Here is a 22,613-nt window from a genome sequence, read left to right as displayed (position 1 = left end):
TGAGTCTTCAACCTGGATTTAAATAAACTGAGTGTTTCAGCTGATCTGAGGCTTTCTGGGAGTTTGTTCCAGATATATGGAGCATAAAAGCTGAATGCAGCTTCTCCGTGTCTGGTTCTGACTCTGGGAACTGATAAAAGACCGGATCCAGATGAGGGATCTGGAAGGTTCATACTGGGTCAGGAAGTCACTGATGTATTTTGGTCCTAAACTATTCAGAGCTTTATAGACCAGCATCAGAACTTTAAAGTCTATCCTCTGACGGACAGGCAGCTGGTGTAAAGACCTCAGAGCTGGACTGATGTGGTCCACTTTTTTGGTCTTAGTGAGGACTCGAGCAACAGAGTTCTGAATGAGCTGTAGTTGTCTGACTGATTTTTTTAGGCAGACCTGTAAAGATGCTGTTACAGTAATCAAGCCTACTAAAAATGAATGCATGGACTAGTTTTTCCAGGTCCTGTTGAGACAGATCTTTTATCCTTGAAATATTCTTGGGCGATCGTGGCTCAAGAGTTGGGAGTTCGCCTTGTAATTGGAAGGTTGCCGGTTCGAGCCCCGGTCTCGATCGTTGTGTCCTTGGGCAAGACACTTCACCCGTTGCCTAGTGGTGGTGGTCAGAGGGCCTGGTGGCGCCAGTGTCCGGCAGCCTCGCCTCTGTCAGTGCGCCCCAGGGTGGCTGTGGCTACAATGTAGCTTGCCATCACCAGTGTGTGAATGGGTGGATGACTGGATATGTAAAGCGCTTTGGGGTCCTTAGGGACCATGATTTTGTTATTGTCTTAATGTGTTTTTCTAAGTTTTGGTCTGCATCCATTACTACACCCAAATTTCTCTCCTGGTTTGTGGTTTTTAGATGTATAGATTGAAGTTCTCTGGTGACCTGTAATCGTTTTTCTTTGGCACCAAAGACTATTACTTCAGTTTTGTTTTTGTTTAGCTGGAGAAAATTGTGGCACAACCAGTCATTAATTTCCTCAGTGCATTTACCAAGAGCCTGTACAGGGCCTCGGTCTCCTGGTGACATTGTGATATATATTTGTGTGTCATCTGCATAGCTGTGATAGTTTATTTTGTTGTTCTTTATCATCTGTGCCAGTGGGAGCATGTAAATGTTAAACAGAGGGGGTCCCAAGATGGAACCTTGGGGAACTCCACATGTGATACTTGTGGATACTTAGGGGAGATAGTAGAAAGATATGCTTGAAGAAGGTGGGTAGAAAGATAATTAAACTAGAGCAATGACATCAGTATGATGATGATGTCATGTGGAAAGTGGAAGTGTTGTACAACTAGGAGCCAAACATCCAGGAAGTAAAGAGATGATTAATTACAGTAATTTTTTAACTCACTATTACTAAATATAAAGGCTCAAGTTATCTTACTCACTGCAACATTAAGAGCAGCCTGAGACTGAGTTTATCACCAACAGTTATTTTATTTAAATGGAAAATAAATAAAGGGAGAGGGACGAGATGAGTGAAAAAATACAGAGTACAACAAAGGGAGGGAAAACATTTGTTATTTATTTGTTCTTTAACAGTATTTTATTTACACCTTTCAAAAGTGTTTTTTTCTTTTCATATGATATTAAAAAAAACAGTGTGTACATTTGACATGCAGCATATTTTATTTTAATATAAATAGAAATCTAATGGAAGAACAGTTGATATCAATATACCCCAGGAAGTTATTGAAATTATCATTGAATTGTCAATGCTGCCATGGATAACAATGAAATAGTGCTGTTGCTCTATCATGTTGTAAACTGGGGACAAATTATATGTCAGAGTTACAGTGGGGCAAAAAAGTATTTAGTCAGCCACCGATTGTGCAAGTTCCCCCACCTAAAATGATGACAGAGGTCAGTAATTTGCACCAGAGGTACACTTCAACTGTGAGAGACAGAATGTGAAAAAAAAAAATCCATGAATTCACATGGTAGGATTTGTAAAGAATTTATTCGTAAATCAGGGTGGAAAATAAGTATTTGGTCAATAACAAAAATACAACTCAATACTTTGTAACATAACCTTTGTTGGCAATAACAGAGGTCAAACGTTTACTATAGGTCTTTACCAGGTTTGCACACACAGTAGCTGGTATTTTGGCCCATTCCTCCATGCAGATCTTCTCGAGAGCTGTGATGTTTTGGGGCTGTCGCCGAGCAACACGGACTTTCAACTCCCGCCACACATTTTCTATGGGGTTGAGGTCTGGAGACTGGCTAGGCCACTCCAGGACTTTCAAATGCTTCTTACGGAGCCACTCCTTTGTTGCCCGGGCGGTGTGTTTTGGATCATTGTCATGTTGGAAGACCCAGCCTCGTTTCATCTTCAAAGTTCTCACTGATGGAAGGAGGTTTTGGCTCAAAATCTCACGATACATGGCCCCATTCATTCTGTCCTTAACACGGATCAGTCGTCCTGTCCCCTTGGCAGAAAAACAGCCCCATAGCATGATGTTTCCACCCCCATGCTTCACAGTAGGTATGGTGTTCTTGGGATGCAACTCAGTATTCTTCTTCCTCCAAACACGACGAGTTGAGTTTATACCAAAAAGTTCTACTTTGGTTTCATCTGACCACATGACATTCTCCCAATCCTCTGCTGTATCATCCATGTGCTCTCTGGCAAACTTCAGACGGGCCTGGACATGCACTGGCTTCAGCAGCGGAACACGTCTGGCACTGCGGGATTTGATTCCCTGCCGTTGTAGTGTGTTACTGATGGTGACCTTTGTTACTTTGGTCCCAGCTCTCTGCAGGTCATTCACCAGGTCCCCCCGTGTGGTTCTGGGATCTTTGCTCACCGTTCTCATGATCATTTTGACCCCACGGGATGAGATCTTGCGTGGAGCCCCAGATCGAGGGAGATTATCAGTGGTCTTGTATGTCTTCCATTTTCTGATGATTGCTCCCACAGTTGATTTTTTCACACCAAGCTGCTTGCCTATTGTAGATTCACTCTTCCAGTCTGGTGCAGGTCTACAATACTTTTCCTGGTGTCCTTCGAAAGCTCTTTGGTCTTGGCCATGGCGGAGTTTGGAGTCTGACTGTTTGAGGCTGTGGACAGGTGTCTTTTATACAGATGATGAGTTCAAACAGGTGCCATTCATACAGGTAACGAGTGGGGGACAGAAAAGCTTCTTACAGAAGACGTTACAGGTCTGTGAGAGCCAGAGATTTTCCTTGTTTGAGGTGACCAAATACTTATTTTCCACCCTGATTTACGAATAAATTCTTTACAAATCCTACCATGTGAATTCATGGATTTTTTTTTTCACATTCTGTCTCTCACAGTTGAAGTGTACCTCTGGTGCAAATTACTGACCTCTGTCATCATTTTAAGTGGGGGAACTTGCACAATCGGTGGCTGACTAAATACTTTTTTGCCCCACTGTATGTGTTTTATTCCAGCTGCTTTATATTGTAAATTAAGGACAAAGAATCAAGACTGTCAATTTGGACCTTGGTTCAGCTTGAACTCAGCTTTACATGCAGAGCATATATTGCTGATTGAACTATTTTTTCCCCATAAAAATAAGAATTGAATATGAAAAAAGTTAAATACAATTTCTTCTGTCATTATTGCCCTATTATTATTTTGTAATAATAATAACAGCCACTTTATATCAGTAGGCAGGGAAAAGCACACCCGAGTGTTACTGTAAGTTCAAGGTTCTGTCCACAGTGGATTTGTCTTTGTTAAAAATGTAGTTCTATTATTTAGAAACGTTCTTGTTTTTATTGCAGGCCTCTTTGTGTTCTTTGGCACACTGCTCCTAGCCAATGCTTCCATTGATGCATCTCGTATCCTGCATTCACGACTTCTTAACAACATCCTGCGAGTTCCTATGGTTTTCTTTGACACTACACCTATTGGAAGAGTGATCAACCGCTTTGCAAAGGTAGGGTCTTGTAGTTCACTTTAAGGATTCTTTTCATGAATTTTAATATTTATTTTATCTTCTTGTGGCTTGTATGATTACAAATACAAAGTATAACTAGTTTTTAATGTCATTTCTAAAATAACAGTGCTAAAAATTAAAAAACTAAACATTAAATTTAACATTAAAAAAGCTTTTATTTGTGTTTGCTGCAAGTTGTATATCTACTTGTATTATTTATTTTTTTCCCCACTTTAGCTTAAATGTTTGAATACAACCCTAAATATTCTTAAAATTGTTAAAGTAAAGTAAAAGTATGTATAATTTTATTTGTATAGCATCTTTCAAGATAAATATCACAAAGTGCTTCACAGAGAAGCTAAAACATAAAAACAAAAATCAAGCAAGTTTAGAAAGATGAGTTTTTAGCTGTTTTTTTAAAAAGAGACCACCGAGTCCACAGATCTCAAGTTCAAAGGAAGAGAGTTCCACAGTCTGGGGGCCACAGTTACTAAAGCTCTGTCGCCCTTTGTTTTCAGCCTCGTATAATGGACAACCAGCAAGCCCTATCACATGACCTCAGGGACCTTCTGAGCATGTATAGATGTAAAAGATCACTGATATATGTTGGTGCTTTTCCATGCAGGGCCCTGAACGTCAGAGTCATAATCTTAATCTTAAAGTGAATTTAATAGGGAGCCAGTGCAGCTGGTTCAGCAGGCATGTGGCACGGGAGAACTTAGAAGTCTTGGTCAGAAGCTTTACAGCAGCGTTCTGAACAACTTACAGATGCTCCAAAGAAGCTTTCCATAGACAAGTGAACAAAGAATTACAGTACTCCAAACAAGATGAAACAAATGCATGTATGACAGTTTCCAGTTCTGAGTGTGATACAATGGGACTCAGCTTAGCAATATTTCTCAAGTGATAAAATCAGGAGTGGACCAGAGATTTAGCATGAATGTCCAAAGTCAGAGCTGAGTCAAAAGTTACACCAAGGTTCCTGATAAAAGGTTTGGCAAATGTAGAACGTGACCCTGAGTTTTCCATAACCCTAGGTACAAATTTTTTTAGGAGCACAAACAAGGACTTCAGTTTTCACCTCATTAAGTCGAAGAAAGTTATCAACCATCAAACCTCTAATGGAGTCCATGCACCTATGCAAAATCTGTAGCTTGGAAATGTAAAGAAACTGTTCGTTCTTTAAGTCTTTCTTTAAAGAGGCTTTCTTCCCAATTGCCTCCTCAAGTATACAGTTCAGTTAAATTTCATTTATCTAGTGCTGACACACAGTAACAGTCACTAAAGGTACATTATATTGTAATAGTAAAGATCTTACCACAATCGAGAAAAACCCCTCAAACAATCAGATGACTCCCTATGAGTCAGTACTTGGTGACAGTTGGAATGAAAAACGTCCTTTTAACAGGAAGAAACTTCTGGCAGAACTAGACTCAGAGACGCCGTCTGTTTGGGGGTGAAAGAAGGGAGACGAGTCAAAGACATAATGCGGAAGAGAGCCAGAGATTAATAATAATTAATAATTAAATGCAGAGTGGTGTATAAACACAACATATGAAATCAATATACTGATCAATTTTATTTTATTTTATTTACACAGTAGCAAATCAAAACAATTTGCTGTAATGCAGTAATATGGTTGTAGTGCTGTTGTCTCTGCTTGCTGCTGCTACTAAATTCAGCCACTTGTGGAAAAAGGGAAGAAGGAGCTAATTTCTCTTGTATCCTCAAATCCTACTTATAACAGCCAATGGGTCTTCATGGACTAATAATTAATTATTAAATTATTAAGTCTTTAGAGTGGCTGTAAGACTATATTCTTTGACTCAGCTATAATCTTTGGAATAACTCAAAACTTTAAAAGTGTTTAGTCACTGATAAACATCCATGACTTATCATTGACATTTTTTCCAATATCCTGACTTTAGCTTTTATAATAATTGACTTTATTCTTCTAGTATTATTTACACTTATAATTTTGCTAATTATGTACTTTTTATGTTTTTACATGTGCACTATAAATAAAATTGTCCTGTGACTTTAATAAATACTAACTCTCCAAATATTATCCCAAAGGACATTTTTACCATAGATGAGGCCATTCCTGCTTCCTTGCGCTCCTGCCTTCTGTGTCTGATGTCTGTACTGGGGACCGTATTTGTCATCTGCATGGCAACTCCTTTCTTTGCCATAGTTATCATTCCTCTGGCCCTGATCTATTTCTTTGTACAGGTAAGCTAAACAAGGTAAAGAAGATATGTAAAAAAAAAGCTACCCTAACTTTCCTATAATATGACATGCAAACTGATTTTGTTTTGTCTTTCTCTCTACACCCAGCGCTTTTATATTGCCGCTTCAAGACAGCTGCGCCGGCTGGACTCGGTGTCTCGCTCACCGATATACTCTCACTTTGGTGAGACGGTGTCCGGCCTGTCAGTGATAAGAGCCTACAAGCATCAAGAAAGGTTTCTTAAACACAATGAAGTAACTATAGATGAAAACCTCAAAAGTATCTATCTGCGGATCGTGTCTGACAGGTCAGACATTGAACAGTGTACCAAATACAGATAAGCATGTGATGCTAAATGATGAGACCCTAAAATTTGTTTGTGTGCATATTTGTGGGGTTTGTTTTCTTGACAGATGGCTGGCCATACGTCTGGAGTTTGTTGGAAACCTGGTGGTGTTTTTTGCTGCTCTGTTTGCTGTCATTTCCAGAGATTCTATTGACAGTAATGTGGTTGGCCTATCTGTATCATATGCCCTTAATGTCAGTCACAAAAACACTCAGAATTTATCCTTATTTCATCAGTTTTTATATGTGTGATATTAATAAAATGCAGAAATAATGTAAACACAGACCTCTCTCCTGTTGGGGTTCTGCAGGTAACCCAGACCCTCAACTGGCTGGTGATGACGACCTCAGCGCTGGAGACCAATATTGTAGCTGTGGAGAGAGTGAACGAATACACTCAGCTTAAGAACGAGGCATGTAGAAATACTTTGTGAGCAAGACATTATTTATCCATTCATCCATTCTCTTCAGTCTATCCTTATCTGGGTCACGGGGGTGCTGGAGCCTATCCCAGCTACCATAGGGTGTGTGGGTGCTAACTACCATGCTGCCATATGACATTATTTATACTTTGGTTAAATCAAAATCTACTGTTTTCTTAAATAGGACATGAATTTTAAGATTTCTACAGGCTGTGAGTTTATTGTAACTGTAACAGTTCAACAGGAATCTAATACGCTTGTGTGCGACATCAACTGCCGTGTTTGCTCACTGTACAGTGATAATACTTTTATTCCCAGCTGCTGTTTCTCCACTGTTTCTTAACATACTACCGATAATAGTTCAGATAATTGTCAAACAAACAGGATTTTGATGCAACAATTTAATTTTATGTTTCACTAACATTTGATTTCACATGTTTGAACTCCACCTGTTATATTTGAGTTGGGTTGTTTATTCATAATGGCACCAGAGCTCCACTGATTAGCACATCCCATCATGATGTTCATACTGAATTTAATCTGATTTAGAATATAACATTGCACATGTACACTTGGCCTTAATTGTTAATCTTGGTTGCATATTTTCATTTGAGCTATTTAATTTTTTACCAAGCGTGACGTCTTTTTAAGTTTTCTTTTTTCCTTTATTTTAGTGGTGTAATGTGTGCATGTCTGTATGTATGGCGTCTGTATAATTTTGTTTCTTATTTATCTTGGTTTGAATATTAATGCACAACATATAAAAGAGCTAACTTAGCTCAATTTGATAGCTTTTGTATTATATTACACATGCGTTCTGCTTCTTTTTCTGTTGTTACAGGCTGACTGGGTAACTGACACTCGACCTCCACAGATGTGGCCAGAGGCAGGAAGAGTGCATTTTGAGAACTACAAAGTCCGTTACAGACCTGAATTGGATTTAGTGCTGCATGGAATCACTTGTGACATCAACAGCACTGAGAAGGTGTGTGTGTGAGCGTGAGAGGGAGAGTCTCCATATATGTATAAAGTTCCTGTAAAAGTTATAGGTTTTACTGTATCTGATATCATATTCACCAAAGATACAAAAGCATGCACTGCTAAAAAAGAAAAAGAAAAAAAAATTGGATGGACATTAAATCATTGGGAAGATTTTTTCTCCCTCATTGAAAAATCCATAATATATAAAATTGCACCACTATTTTTTAATTTAAAAGGTTAACTATTAACAACGTGTGCAAGCTTTCTGCTGGCTGACATTGGCCAACTGTATCTAAAATGTAGCTTCCAGATACAGACCTGCACATCATTTTTTATTTGAGTTTAGAAAAGCTATTATGTTGAAATTTGTAATTTGGACTTTGTGCTGTAAGACATTGACATTCTATTGTTTGGGGGGGGGGGGGGGGGGGGGGGGGGGTTATGTTTTATAGACCAATCTATTAATCAATTACTCAAGAAAGATGCCACAGATCAATCTGTGTTGACAGTAATTACATATAATTAAACTGTAAAATAATGTGAACTATCAGTTTTTCTTTTAATTTATACATTATGTGTATTACTGTATATTATAATCAGCTGTGATATGTAAACATGTAACTAGTCTATGGGCAGTTGTTCCCAAACTTTTTTTGCTAGGCCGGAATATTCAGCATTGCTATCAATACATCCATCCATCCATCCATCTTCTTGTGCTTATCCTGGACCGATTCGCGTGGCCAGCAGCCTAAGCAGAGAAGCCCAGACCTCCCTCTACCTAGTCACCTCCTCTAGCTTATCCAGGGGAACACCAAGGCATTTCCAGGCCAGCCAAGAGATATAATCTCTCCATGGTTTCCTGGGTCTTTGCTTTCTTGCTGAGGACCATGGCCTCAGATTTGGAGGTGCTGATTTTCATTCCCACCGCTTCACACTCGGCTGCAAACTGTTCCAGTGCGAGCTGGAGGCCATTACCCGATGAAGCCAACAGAACCACATCATCTGCAAAAAGCAGAGATGAGATTCTGAGACCACCCAAGTGAAAGCCTTCCATCACTTGGTTGCGCCTAGAAATTCTATCCATAAAAATTATGAACAGAAGAGCAGCCCTGGCAGAGCCCATCACCAAACAAGAACGAGCCTGACATTGCCGGCTATGCGGCCAAGCTCTTGCAATGGTTGTATAAGGATTGAATGGCCCGTAGCAATGGGCCAAGGATCTCATACTCCTGGAGCACAGGACACTCCAAGGGACACGGTCGAATGCCTTCTCCACGTCCACAAAACACATGTAGACTGGTTGGGAAAACTCCCATGCACACTCAAGTATCCTTGAGAGGATAAAGAGCTGGTCCTGTGTTCGACAACCAGGACGAAAACCGCATGGTTCCTCCTGTATCCGAGGTTCGACTAACAGACAGACCCTTCTTTCCAGCACCCTGGCATAGACTTTCCCGGGGAGGCTGAGGAGTGTGATCCCCCATAACTGAAATAAACCCTCCGGTCCCCCTTCTTAAAAATGGGAACCATCTATCAATCCAGAGGTACCGCCCCTGATGTCCACGCAACACTGTAGAGGTGTGTCAACCAGGACAGCCCTACAATATCTAGAGCCTTCAGGAACTCAGGGCATACCTCATCCACCCCAGGGGCTCTGCCACCAAGAAGTTGTTTGGTGTGCGTTGAAGATCTCGCAGACTGGGGCCTCTGCTAAGCAATTCTCAGCACACCCTAAGTATACATTTAGGTGCACCAGGCCTGTCCAGCATCCTCCTCCGCCACCTGATCCAACTCACCATCAGATGGTGATCAGCTGACAGCTCAGCCCCTCTCTTTATCTGAGTGTCCAGAACATATGGCCACAGGACTGGTAATACAATTACAAAATCAATCATCAACCTGTGGCCTAAAGCATCCTGGTGCTACATGCACTGGTTTGCACAGAAGTCCAACAACAAAACACCGCTCGGGTTCAGATCCGGGAGGCTGTTCCTCCCAGTCACGCCCCTCCAGGTCCCCCTGTTGTTCCCCACGTGTGCACTGAAGTCTCCCAATAGGACAACAGAGTCCCCAATGGATTGGAGTAAGCTCAAACACTGACAACTTTGAAATATTGGTGTCAAAGTAAAACTGAGTAAAGACTGTCTGCATTGCAATAACATATATCATGGAATTACTGTCAATAGCAGTGATGACTATAAGCACTGTAAAATATCTGCTACCTCTGAAAAATGTTGCTTCTTTCTGTAACATTACTGAAATGTCTAAGATCTTTTACAAACTAAGTACAGACTGAGTATATTTGCTTATTATTGCATTATTTATTGCTATACTGTTAAATACAATTTATATCCAGAAAGAAAAATGTGTAGATTTTTTTTTTTTCTTCAAATATGCGCCAGCTGTTATTTTGATCTTATGTGTTTTCTCTCACTGCATTCAGATCGGTATTGTTGGTCGCACAGGAGCTGGGAAATCAAGTCTTACCAACTGCCTGTTTAGAATTATTGAAGCTGCTGAAGGTCGCATCCTCATTGATGATGTAGATATCGCTACAATAGGCCTGCACGACCTGAGACACAGACTCACAATTATACCACAGGTATACACATAAATATAAACAATAACCTTGTCAAAGAGTTTGATATTTCTAAAAGTACACTGATATTTGTAATCCCGTGTGCACAGGATCCCGTTTTGTTCTCGGGGTCACTGAGGATGAACCTGGATCCATTTGACAAGTTCAGCGATGAGGAGATTTGGAGAGTGCTGGAGCTCTCTCATCTAAAGAGCTATGTATCAGGGCTGCAGGAAGGATTACAGCATAAAGTGGCAGAGGGAGGAGAAAACCTCAGGTGGGTAATAAAATTAACAATACGGCCTCTGGGTATAAGTTATATATAAGTATAAGTTTTGTACAGTTCGTTATTCTAAACCTTATGTAATGTTCTGCAAAACTTACATAAACCCTAATTGTATTTGAACACATGAGTGTCATTTGTGGTTTACTTTTTTCTTTTGCGCTACAAAAACCCTCTTAAGATATCAATACTTTAATACAATCTTTCCAGTGTTGGGCAGAGGCAGCTGCTGTGTCTGGCCCGAGCTCTCCTGAGAAAGTCACGTATCCTAATTCTGGATGAAGCCACAGCAGCTGTTGACCTGGAGACAGACAACCTGATTCAGAACACCATCCGCAAAGAGTTCTCAGACTGCACAGTGCTTACCATCGCCCACCGCCTGCACAGTATCATGGACAGCTCTAGGTGAGTTATACCTTTTCCCTTAACATTTTTGGAATTCATGACGATGTTTTTCTGACATGAAGCTTAAATTTGGTCTTGTTTTGCTGCTGGTTCAGTGAATTTTGGTCGGAGATTGACAAAACATGTAGTTTCAGAATCTATGAGATATCGGCTTTCAGCACCCAACAGCATGTACATGTACGTGCCGTTGGATCTTGCTTTGTGTTTACATCTTTTCGTGGTATCCATTTACCCTAGTTTAGCTGTATGGAGATTGCTGAAATAGTTTGGTAAGTTTTAAGCTGGTGTTTCTGGAAAATACATTTATATTAAAAAACAGATTTCAGGATTTACTGAATCGATATCGCATTATTCAAATTAAAATCGATTTGAATTGGGAAATCAATTTTTTAAACCCACCCCTAATCATACATGAGAGTAATATTTGACCAAATGATCTAGACCAAGGGGTACTGACTCTGTTTTCCATTAGTAGTTTTAACACTTGGACTTGAACCTAAACTTACTTTACTGTAAGTTACTTTATTTTGGCTAAGATGTTGAGCTGACTATCTGATACTGTGCATTTGTAGGTCTTCTGTGTGTTCTTTTCATTACTTAGATTATTTTGCTTTCCATTTCTGTTCTGTTTTGGTTTATACTTTGGCGTTACATCAAGTGAAGTTACATCACTAGTAACTTCACTTGGATTCAATGAATCTTTAAATGGGTATATGCTAGATAGTTCTGCCAGTTTAGCAGGACATTATAAAAGTGAATGATAGGTTTGTAGCATAAACCTATTCGCTGGAACGTTGAAGACAATATAATTACACTGCAAGCAAGACACAAGTAGGCAAACTTCTTCATGGTACTCGTGCACGGGAGAGAACCGGACAGGCACCGTTCCTTCGCTTGACCCCAGTAGCTCTCGTCCGTTCTCCCATATCACTGTCCTTTTATTGAGGTTACATGAATATGCATAAGTTCATTAACATATGACGTCTACATACACAAAGAGTACCTTGCCTGTAGTGTGTGTTTGTGTGTGTGTGTGTGTGTGTGTGTGTGTGGCCTGCTGATCAAAGGGTCAAACATCCTTGGTCAGGAAGAGGGTAGCCTCCCCCTCACCCTAGATGGTTCATCCTAGATAACACGGTGAGGAAGTCCTGCAGTTCATCTAAACAAAGAGCACTTAGACTAGAACAGACGCAACTACGTTAATCCTACCATAAAACAATAAGACACGGTATGACCTCTCATGCTCCCAAAGTGCTGTCTAATACACACAAAGTTTGCAGACTATCAAGGATCAAAACCTCTACCAATCTACAACTAATTACAAAACTCTAAGCATATATAAGTAAATATTTCTAAGCATAAATGACAATCAACAATACAAATCTAACATTTCCCCCCTTTTTGACCTTTATGCCTGAAAAGTTCCCAGGTATGAATACCTCATGTCTGACAGTTTCAATGCAAACATTTTTATACTCAGCATATGTCAAATCACCCTAAATTACTGAAAAGGTACACAGTTCAACAAATGTATTAGCAGTTATCCCATTCATTGAGCTCATCTCATGGCAAACTGCATCTTACGAGCAACCAAAGAAATTGTTAATTTAATAGTGAAAATAAAAAAGTAACATTTTCAAAAACATCTCAGCTTGGTAATGCTTCCTCCAGGTGTGCACATCACATGTCTCTCTGCAGAGTGGTTTGAGTTCTGCAGGGCGTCATGAATGTCTCTTCCAGTTGTTTCCATCGTTGTCCATAGGACCAGAGTCCAAATGTATGTAGAATAAACATTCAAACATACCAGTTGGTTTTGTTGTTTGTCAACATGGTTCTCAGCTATTTCCAAAGCTGCAGACCTCTCAGCACTCTAGTTTTATGGCCTCCCATTACCTCACTTCAGGCCTTCGTCCTGTGAGGGGGATATTTATGACTCCTTCATTGTCCATACTCTGCAGAAAACACCTCTGTGGAAAGGGTGCAGGGTTGTCTTACTGCTATTATGATCCCAGCAGCCTTCAGAGTGTCATCGTATGCACAGTACAGTGGCACAGCGTTAGGTGATGTTCATAGGAAACTGCTGTTATCACCACCATAGCTTCTGGTTCCTGTGCTTTTCACAGAATCATGATGTCATCCTCGAACTCCTTCTACGCTGTCGATGGAGCTTGGCACGCTCCTCATCCCCTGAGTGTTTATGTTCCAACGCTGCTGAAGGTTTAAGGCAGAGCACGTCGTACACCTTAGTCGTCTTCCTCAGCGTCAATATTGAATCTTTCATTGTATTTAAAATCTTGCTGTGGGAAGTCTCCTCTTGATTCCCTGGAAGCTTAGTAGCACAGCTCTCTGTGTGATGTCTGCTGTGCTGAAGATGATCTCTGATCCTCCTGAAGCCTCTCTCCCATCTTGTGGACGATCCTCTCCTCTATTTTGCAGGCAGTTTCATGGTCCTTGCTGTGGCTCCAAGGTCTGATTTCATGATGGGCCCCAACCAGCTTGATCTTTGACCTCAACCACTGCCTGGTCCTGTCAGCTATGCCTGGAATGGTTCACGCTTCTCACTGGGTCTCTGAAGATTTCTCAGGAGATTACTGCTGCACCTGTATTTCCTTGCTAGGAAGACAAACTATTTGGAGAGTATGTCAACAATCATCAAACCACATTCTTTAGTTCAGTGAACTTCACTTATAGGCCATCAAAGCCTCATCTGAACATGGGTGCACCACTTGCATAGGTTTAATATTTGTAAATAAAACGGCTAATCACACAAATCACTGCAACAATAATAAAAAACATTGTTTAATGTTAATCCTTGGACCCCTCCTCTTGACGCATGGACACACCCATGCGTCAACTCACCAAACCTGCATTCCTGTCTTAAAGAAAAAGATTAGCTAGATCATATCCCAGGCAACATCAGGGCATCTCCTCCCCTGGAGCAGCACCACCCTGGACCTATAATCCTGCAATGAAAATGTTAGTGTGCTTTGCATATTAAGTTTGCTTAACACCTGGCTCTCCCAGGAGCCTGCATACACACCATCATGGCCTGGAAAACAAAATCTGGAAGTAAAATCAAACTCCATACCTGTAAACAATTGTATCATAAGGACAAGAAGCATTCAACATCAGCAAGACAAGTGTCATGTGCAGGTTTTCTCAAATCAGTAAACTACAATTATTTTCATAAGTCGCCTCAGACATGGATCATCCCATGTACTCAGGCAACATTAATGTAATCGGTGACTGCTCTTAAGCAAAGTCACTCCACTTATATATTACTATGGGCTCAAAAGTGGCCAGCTAATGAGCCCATATCAAACTATCCCAGAAACACTGTATCTCTTATTTGTTTTACTCATGTCACTTGTCCGTTTCAGCTGAATCTTCCACAGCATTCTCAAAGAAACTAACATTAGCAATACACATTGACTGTAGTCAGACAGAGGTCAGACACAGGTCAACAGGTTCCAGAGGTGCCATAAAAACACCATAAAGTCAACCCTAGCTGTGGAAAGAAGTAACACCAGTTCTCAACACAGGAAATTTCACACATGTTATTCACATTATCAAAGTAACCTTCACATTTTCCCATCAACACAATGCAACAGCATCACCACTCATAACCTGTAAACACAGTTTTCCTCACACATAAACCCAGAAATCCTGTAGTAGGAAAAAACATCAACCAGTTGTCCTGGTATAAATCGCATCATCAATTCACATGAAGAACTGGCATGCTGTAAGAAAAGAAAATGCAAATATTAGCGCTTGCGCAGGCGTATGCATACTTTGTCACAGTTATCTCTGTGAGCAACACAAGCCTATGAATAACACACCTGATAAATGCACAGACACAGAAAATGGCATTTAAAAGGTTAAATCATCATGCAACCTCGAGTGTTGCTGTCATCTTTCTGCTCCTGTAAAAGGAAACACATGGGTTCATCTGCACCTTTGTCAGGTGGGGGTTAGCTTCACACAATCATGTTCAGTCAGTCAGTTATTTTAAAATTCTTACTCATTCACTCAGTGGTTCCTTCTTTTGCTAATTGTGGAAATTATCATCGCATTCGTTTCCACGCTCAGCAAAACGACGTTATTTCAAAAAGAAAAATAATTTAGACTGGATTTCCTCGTTGAATCCTTTTTGGGGGGGGACTCTCATTTCCTAATTGTCCCAAATAAGTGGCTTCCTCCTGAACCCATTTTAAATGTGGAGAAACTCACTTGCAACAATTTTCTTGACGACGTGTAACGCTTTTAATTCCCGACTTGCAGATCTGCTCAAAGAAAAGAAATTCACAAGCAAAAATCAGTGCTTGTTCAAAAATGAAAAATAAAAAATAACAGAGATTATCAAACCAAACTCTCAGTGCACTGTGAAAGTATCAAAATAAAAAGGCCTTGTTAAGTCATGACACAAACTCCTTATCATCTTCACAACAGGAGAAGAATCATCAGCTAGATTCACTCCAAACCAACCATCAACTGCACAACACACAACATAACCCTAATGTCATATTAGCTATGAGTTTAATCACCCGGTCTGTGCTCTTCACTCATTTAAGCCACAGATCTATTTTATTCAATTTTTCCTTTTTCCCTTCATCATAAAACATGTGACATGCTGTCATGCACTTCACAAAAGACGTTTGTTCTGATGTATTCAGAGTTGTGTATCTAAATACAGGATTCACTCGCACATCAAAACAGGAAACTCAGTGTTTTAGAGTCTCCACTCAACACACAACAACTCCAACACATCTCATTCACTCATACTAGAATTCAGTCACCTTTCATTAATCTAAAACCGATCAACTAATTTGCATATCAGCTATTAACCCACTAAGTTGACAGGACGACAGAAAAGCATGTTCAAAATAGTATCACAAAAGACAATTTCCCTCATACAGTAAATTACATGTGCTGCCTCAATCAAGCAGGAAGCTTCTCCCAATTTACCATTTTAACAACTAAATTTATTGTCTGATCACTGGTTGGTCAAACCAGGATCTTTTTTCCCACAAAAGTTAAACTGTTGTCCTGCAACCTGGAGAGTCAATTTTTTGCATTGGATAAATTCAGTATTTAATAACAAGTGTCTGCTAAATTGACACTATTTTAACACTGATGAAAGATAACAAGCTAATTTTCATTGCATGGGTTTGTGTTATTAGGCAGGTCTAATGCATGTCTGTGGAGCTGCATCTCCAGCAGAGCATGTTCTTAAAGCTGCCTTTCCTACACACTTCTCTACTATTGTTTAATCATTTCTTAACTAATGTGCTATGAGTCTTCATGAGTCATTTTGTGTTTGGAATTGTTAGTAGGGTTAATGCATGTTCTGCTTGTGTGTGTGTGATTTTGTATATGTTTCTATTTTCGCAATGTTTCAGACTCCGTCTCAATTTTCCAACTTAAGCAGTCAGTTTTCTTTTCCCCAGGTTTGCTAACCCAAATTTTGATTTCCCACATTAAATAATTCCTATGTGTTCTCACCTAGTCTTCTCACTCTGTTGTCCTCTCACTCTTTTGTCCTCTCCCTCTTCAACAGTCCCGGCAGTTCTCCTTCAGCTTTGTCCTGTCTAGTAGCTGAAGTGCTGCTGCTGCCTTCTTGGGCGACTTCTTAGCAGCTGCTGCCGGTTTCTTGGCTTTGGCCGCGGCGGGCTTCTTGGCTTTGCTCTCAGTAGCCTTGTTCATCTTGAAGGATCCGGAGGTCCTGGTGCCCTTGGTCTGCACCAGAGTGCCCTTCGCCACCAGGCTCTTGATGGCGGTCTTGACACGGGCCTTGTTCTTGTCCACATCGTAGCCTCCGGCAGCCAGAGCCTTCTTGAGAGCGGCCACAGACAGGCCGTTGCGCTCCTTGGAAGCGACCACGGCTTTCACAATCAGCTCGCCCACGCTGAGGCCGACCTTCTTGGGCTTGGAAGTCATCGTCTTCTTCTTCTTGGCCTGAACCTCGGCGCAGGGCGTGTTTATGATGGAGCCTTTCCCACCACAGCGCTGGCACGTTGAACGCATCATGAAGGGTCCATTTCTTTCATGTCGCTAGCTGCATGTGGCTTGCCCGAGTCACTCAGTCCTTTTTGAGCATTTCAACATGCTGCCGCCGCAGACCCTGGCCTCAGATCCAGCAAGTTTAGCGCGCTGATTTCCAAAAAAGTCCCGAAGGCCAGAAAGACGTCAAATAAGTGTCTCGTGCTGAGAACTCAAACAAAAACTCCTCTTCACGCTGCCATCTTGCTCGCCCCTCCGTGAAATTCAACCAATCAGACAGGAAGATGGGTTTGCTTTCTTCTTCTGCTGCTGTTTATCCACATTGCTGCTGCTTTGCTGGGACTTTTTGTGCTCAGGACTTGCTGCTGTCTCTTTATCATGTTATTGCTTTGGAGCTGCATTCCTTATCTTCAGGGAGGAGTGAGCTCGCTTGTGAGGTTGAGAAACACATGGCACTGTAAATAAGTCAGCCAGAAACTTGGCCTGCATGTTTCCAATGATGTTAAACTATAACTTTCTTCCGACTGTTGCATGTGGAAAATTGATACAGGTCTGCTTTTCACCTGAAAGTGACAAACTAAAACATGTTCATTATTATCATCACTGCTTAATCAACACACATCTCTCTCTCTCTCTCTCTCTCTGTCTGTGTTTGTGTGAACAATCCTTTCTTAAAAGCAGAAAATGACATTGTAGTTGTTTTTCGGCTGATCAACACAAAACCTTTTTCCTATGATTATTTCTCTTCGTCTACAATGTAGTAATTTGTCTCTTTTTCACTCTTTTTTTTTTTCTTCACAATAGCTGGTGGTCTGCAAAATCACCGCTCTCACTCACAATCAGAGGCAATCACTTTTGCACAGTGCACAAAAACACTGTGATGTCAGACACATTCACACTCACTTTTTCATCTGCATAAATAAACCATATGGCTGGAGATATGTGCCATGGTGATCCATAAGCATGATCACCAGTTTATTTAATTATTTTTAATCCAACAAAACAAATAAACAAAAACATGATGCTGATGCTACACACACACACGAGTCAAGGTGCAGAAAAACTGCTCATGGAAACGCTGCACACTCTCTGTTTCCCTCTCTTTGAGTAGTTCTCAGACAGCTCTTGATCTGATAATGTGTAGCTTGCTCATCAGCTCAAAAAACAAAAACAAAACTGCAACGCGACATCACACAGTAGTTGCATGCTCTGCCCACAGTGGCAAAGTCTTACACTTACATATTCAACACAGCTTCTCCATCATGTATTTTTAGATGTTTCATACAGGGTTGAGCATATTAGTTGTTTTCACAGATGTGCTCTATATCTCAACAATGGCTCATAATAAGACGACCGTCTTCCACACAGGTCAAGTGCCTCTATGCACTTCATGAGTTTAAATATTTACCTATATCACTTCACCTCACATGTCATTGTACTGAATTTAAGCAACCACAAGCTTAATGTAGATTACTTTTAACAACTATCCACCTCAATTAAATCTATGGTCTGGCACACAGGCTGCTGTCGATCAGGGCAAGCTAAAGAATAAACATTGTGTCAGCAAGGGGTGGGGGGAAAGCCATTCACCAGAGCATATCTTAAGTGCTGCTGATGTGGGCTGGCCTTCTCCACAGCTCTCCAAGGCTGGTGTGTTTTCTGAAAACTTCTAACATTTGAATCTCTTCCATTTATAAGCCTGCGATTAACCGCACGGCTCAGGTCCGCGTGACCGCGCTCGCGTGAACCCGCGCAGCTGTGGAGCCGTCGCTCTCTCTCTTTTTTACATAAATACTTTGTGCTGCCAGGAGCAAAGTCCAGCACAAACGTCTGTCTCCCTCCGACTCACTCTTGGTTGCTTAGAAACCCGTGATAACAACAACAGTCGGTGTCACAGACCACATGTTCTGCTCCGCACACACAACAACAACAACAACGACGACGACAATGACAACAACACAAAATAGGCCTACTGTCCAGCACAATCTGGACCCCGCGGAACTTCTCAACACCCCACTGAGCGGTGGAGAACTCACTACAGTACCCCACACAGCGGTCTGTATTTCGCCCCACTAAGACGGCGAACCAAAAAAAGTTCGAACTGCGCAACTCTGCGACTTAATGCTTCTGTACAAAAAACCCCACTGAGCGGCCTTGTACATCGCCCCACTTAGACGGCGAATTTTAGCCCCACTGAGCGGCCATGGACAACGCCCCACTGAGCGGCGAAGACGTAATTTTAGCCCCACTAAGCGGCCACGGACAACGCCCCACTGAGCGGCGAAGACGTACAGTTATAGAGTTGGACTCTAAACTTACTCGGTGTTGCTTAGCGTGTAATATCAGCCTCGAATCCCGCCAATCGCCATTCATCGAGGAGAAAAGACATACAGCGAATCCACAGGAACTTCCTGGCTGACGTCAGTCTTTCAGCGTGCCTCTCCTCCCCTCGGTGAATGCGATTCCAGGGCTCCGGCATCGAAGGACCAATTAATGATAGGTTTGTAGCATAAACCTATTCGCTGGAACGTTGAAGACAATATAATTACACTGCAAGCAAGACGCAAGTAGGCAAACTTCTTCATGGTACTCGTGCACGGGAGAGAACCGGACAGGCACCGTTCCTTCGCTTGACCCCAGTAGCTCTCGTCCGTTCTCCCATATCACTGTCCTTTTATTGAGGTTACATGAATATGCATAAGTTCATTAACATATGACGTCTACATACACAAAGAGTACCTTGCCTGTGTGTGTGTGTGTGTGTGTGTGTGGACTGCTGATCAAAGGGTCAAACATCCTTGGTCAGGAAGAGGGTAGCCTCCCCCTCACCCTAGATGGTTCATCCTAGATAACACGGTGAGGAAGTCCTGCAGTTCATCTAAACAAAGAGCACTTAGACTAGAACAGACGCAACTACGTTAATCCTACCGTAAAACAATAAGACACGGTATGACCTCTCATGCTCCCAAAGTGCTGTCTAATACACACAAAGTTTGCAGACTATCAAGGATCAAAACCTCTACCAATCTACAACTAATTACAAAACTCTAAGCATATATAAGTAAATATTTCTAAGCATAAATGACAATCAACAATACAAATCTAACAGTGAACAACTAGCAGTACAACAGATTGGCCCTGACCTCAACCTTGTAATAAAAGGCAGCACTATTTGTGTAACCCTTTAAACTTTGATTCCTTAGAATAATGAGCGTACCCTTTCCCTCCGGTGTCTGTTGTATCTCCCCTGAGTTAACTGTTCACAGAGACAGCACAAATATTTACACATCAGTTTTCACTTTTGAGCTGGGGCTGCCAAAGCCACACAGTATGGACATTTCTCAGTGGGCTACTATTAAATCCTGTGTGTCTTTCTAACAGGGTAATGGTGCTTGATGTTGGAAAAATAGTGGAATTTGATTCGCCGAGCAACCTGCTTGAAAATGAAGGTCATTTCTACGCCATGGCAAGGGATGCTGGGATAACACCAGAAAGCAGCACAAATTTATAATCTCTACTTATACTGTTTTTTTAGGGAAGATTTAGGGCCACAATTTTCTGTGTATGTGTTTTATTTGTAGGTTTCATTGTGAAGACCTGATTTTACTTTTATGTAAAGAAACTGTTGGGATTCAGAGATTCTTTTATTGCTACCATATAATCTGCCTTATGAAGAATGTATTAATAACATGTTTTACAGTATCATTTATCGGTAATATTTCCTGCAGGGTTTATAAAAATTGCATTGAATATGTTTGTCATCACATTGACCTTTCTATTTTTACAGGTTGAGTTCATTTTATACACAATGCATGAATGTGCTTGGTTAGAGTTGATGTTCAGTTCATTAAGGGTCTTAAGCTTCACTGGCGTGACTGTCCAGGTGATACATGCTGAGGGAAACTAGAACATAGAAGGATAACTGCAATGCATGCTTACAGTACATATAATACATATAATCTAGGAATAGGCCTGAGCAGAGGCCCCAATGTTTCCAGCTTCTTGTTGCAAACCTGTTGCATTTTATTCTACTTGGTAACAGATGAGCAGAGTCAATAATTAGCCTCAGAGACCCTGAGGGCTTAAGATTATTACCTTGTATGGAAGGTGTTATAGAAAAGAGAAGTTCTATGTCTGCTTATAGCTATTAAAAGATGTACGATTAACTGTGACTAAGGTCTGGAACCTATTCTAATCTGTCATTGACGCCATGGGGGGGCGTGTACCCCACTGCTTTATAAGTATCCACAACATGTATTTTGGTCAGAAGACATATGTTGATGTTTTCTCCGGGCTGTTAATAAACTCATCGTTTGATAGCACTTTTCCGGAGCCTCCGTCGTTTGTTGTCTGGTCTAAAGTTGATCGATCTCGCAGCAAAACTGACATATGTGTCGTATCTATAGGGAACAACATAGGAAAACCATATTGTAAATGTAACGCATTTTGTGTAAAAAATAAAATTTCTTTCTGAAATCATGCTTAACTGGTTTTAATTTAAAAAACCTCTTTTTTGATACAATGTTATTAGTCTGTTCATCAGGCCTCTGCATCCATTTACAGCCATCTATTAAAACTGGCTTTGGAATGGATAAAACAGGCTAATATTAGGCTTCGGGAATGGTCTTCCCAACCCTAACCTCAACCTTACTGAAAATTTGTGGATTACACTTAAAACCGGGTCTATGCTAGGAAACTCACCCATTTAAACTCTACCAATTCTGTCCAGAAGATGGTCAAATATCCAGCCATAATTACTCCAGAATCTTGTTGACAGCAACCAAAAATGTCACTCTGAGGTGTAACTTACAAAGGGACGTTTGTATGGGCAGAAATCTGTGCCATCATAAACTGAATTTGAATAAGTTAAATTTGAATTTGAATTGCTCAGATTGAATCTGAATTGTAACTTGAATAAATGCTTTTGAAAACTGAATTTGAATTAGTCTAATTTGAAATTGAATTTATGGTTTGAAAATGATCATCACTAAATTGTATATATGCACTGTTTTGCATGTTTCCCTACTGTAGGGGTCTCTGTAAGCATACAGAGGGGGTACTCTGAGAGGGTACAAGATGACAACTTTGGAATTCTACTAGAAACAGTCGATCATATTTGTTTTGTCAAAGCTGAATTCAGGGCAAACTACGCTAAATTAGCGTTTTTAGCTAGCAGCTACAATAAGCATAAAAGTTACCTTACGGCTATCATTTGTTAACATGACGCTTGTTCTTATACATGTAGTACATTTATTACCAACCTGAGAGTTTATCCGCTGGTCATTCGACATGATGAATGACTTCTGAAGTCTTAATTCAGCTCAAGATGCTGTAGATTCCCGTCAGTAACACTTTCGGTCCGCTAGTAAAACGTAGTTCCATTAATCTGCGCTTGAACCGGAACCGGATGCAAGTTCCAAAAAACTGAATTTTGGAACTGAAATTGAATTGTAGAACTGAAAC

General features: G+C 40.8%; 1 protein-coding gene and 1 pseudogene across 2 annotated transcripts in view; one reads left to right on the top strand and one right to left on the bottom strand.

Annotated features, from left to right (window-relative positions):
• The window catches only part of LOC146561118 (ATP-binding cassette sub-family C member 2-like), a 43,898-nt gene extending 22,269 nt beyond the window's left edge, over nucleotides 1–21,629 (top strand). For both annotated transcript variants that reach the window (XM_085296907.1, XM_085296906.1), the window contains exons 23-32: nucleotides 3,752–3,906; nucleotides 5,983–6,138; nucleotides 6,244–6,443; nucleotides 6,550–6,676; nucleotides 6,793–6,894; nucleotides 7,745–7,888; nucleotides 10,328–10,486; nucleotides 10,573–10,739; nucleotides 10,956–11,150; nucleotides 20,532–21,629. In XM_085296907.1, the coding sequence (XP_085153033.1) occupies nucleotides 3,752–3,906; nucleotides 5,983–6,138; nucleotides 6,244–6,443; nucleotides 6,550–6,676; nucleotides 6,793–6,894; nucleotides 7,745–7,888; nucleotides 10,328–10,486; nucleotides 10,573–10,739; nucleotides 10,956–11,150; nucleotides 20,532–20,661 (1,535 nt within the window). In that variant the 3' untranslated portion in view covers nucleotides 20,662–21,629. The remainder of the gene's footprint in view (nucleotides 1–3,751; nucleotides 3,907–5,982; nucleotides 6,139–6,243; nucleotides 6,444–6,549; nucleotides 6,677–6,792; nucleotides 6,895–7,744; nucleotides 7,889–10,327; nucleotides 10,487–10,572; nucleotides 10,740–10,955; nucleotides 11,151–20,531) is intronic.
• LOC146561119 (histone H1 pseudogene) lies at nucleotides 11,991–19,005 on the bottom strand (annotated as a pseudogene).
• Nucleotides 21,630–22,613: the final 984 nt, after the last annotated feature.

Source organism: Mchenga conophoros, linkage group LG13 (assembly GCF_057382185.1).
Source record: "Mchenga conophoros isolate Kocher_MC1m ecotype Shallow Benthic linkage group LG13, M_conophoros_male_GT1.1, whole genome shotgun sequence".
Lineage (NCBI taxonomy): Eukaryota > Metazoa > Chordata > Actinopteri > Cichliformes > Cichlidae > Mchenga > Mchenga conophoros.
The sequence above is the reverse complement of the archived record's forward strand: the minus strand, read 5'-3'. Positions and strand labels throughout refer to the sequence as shown.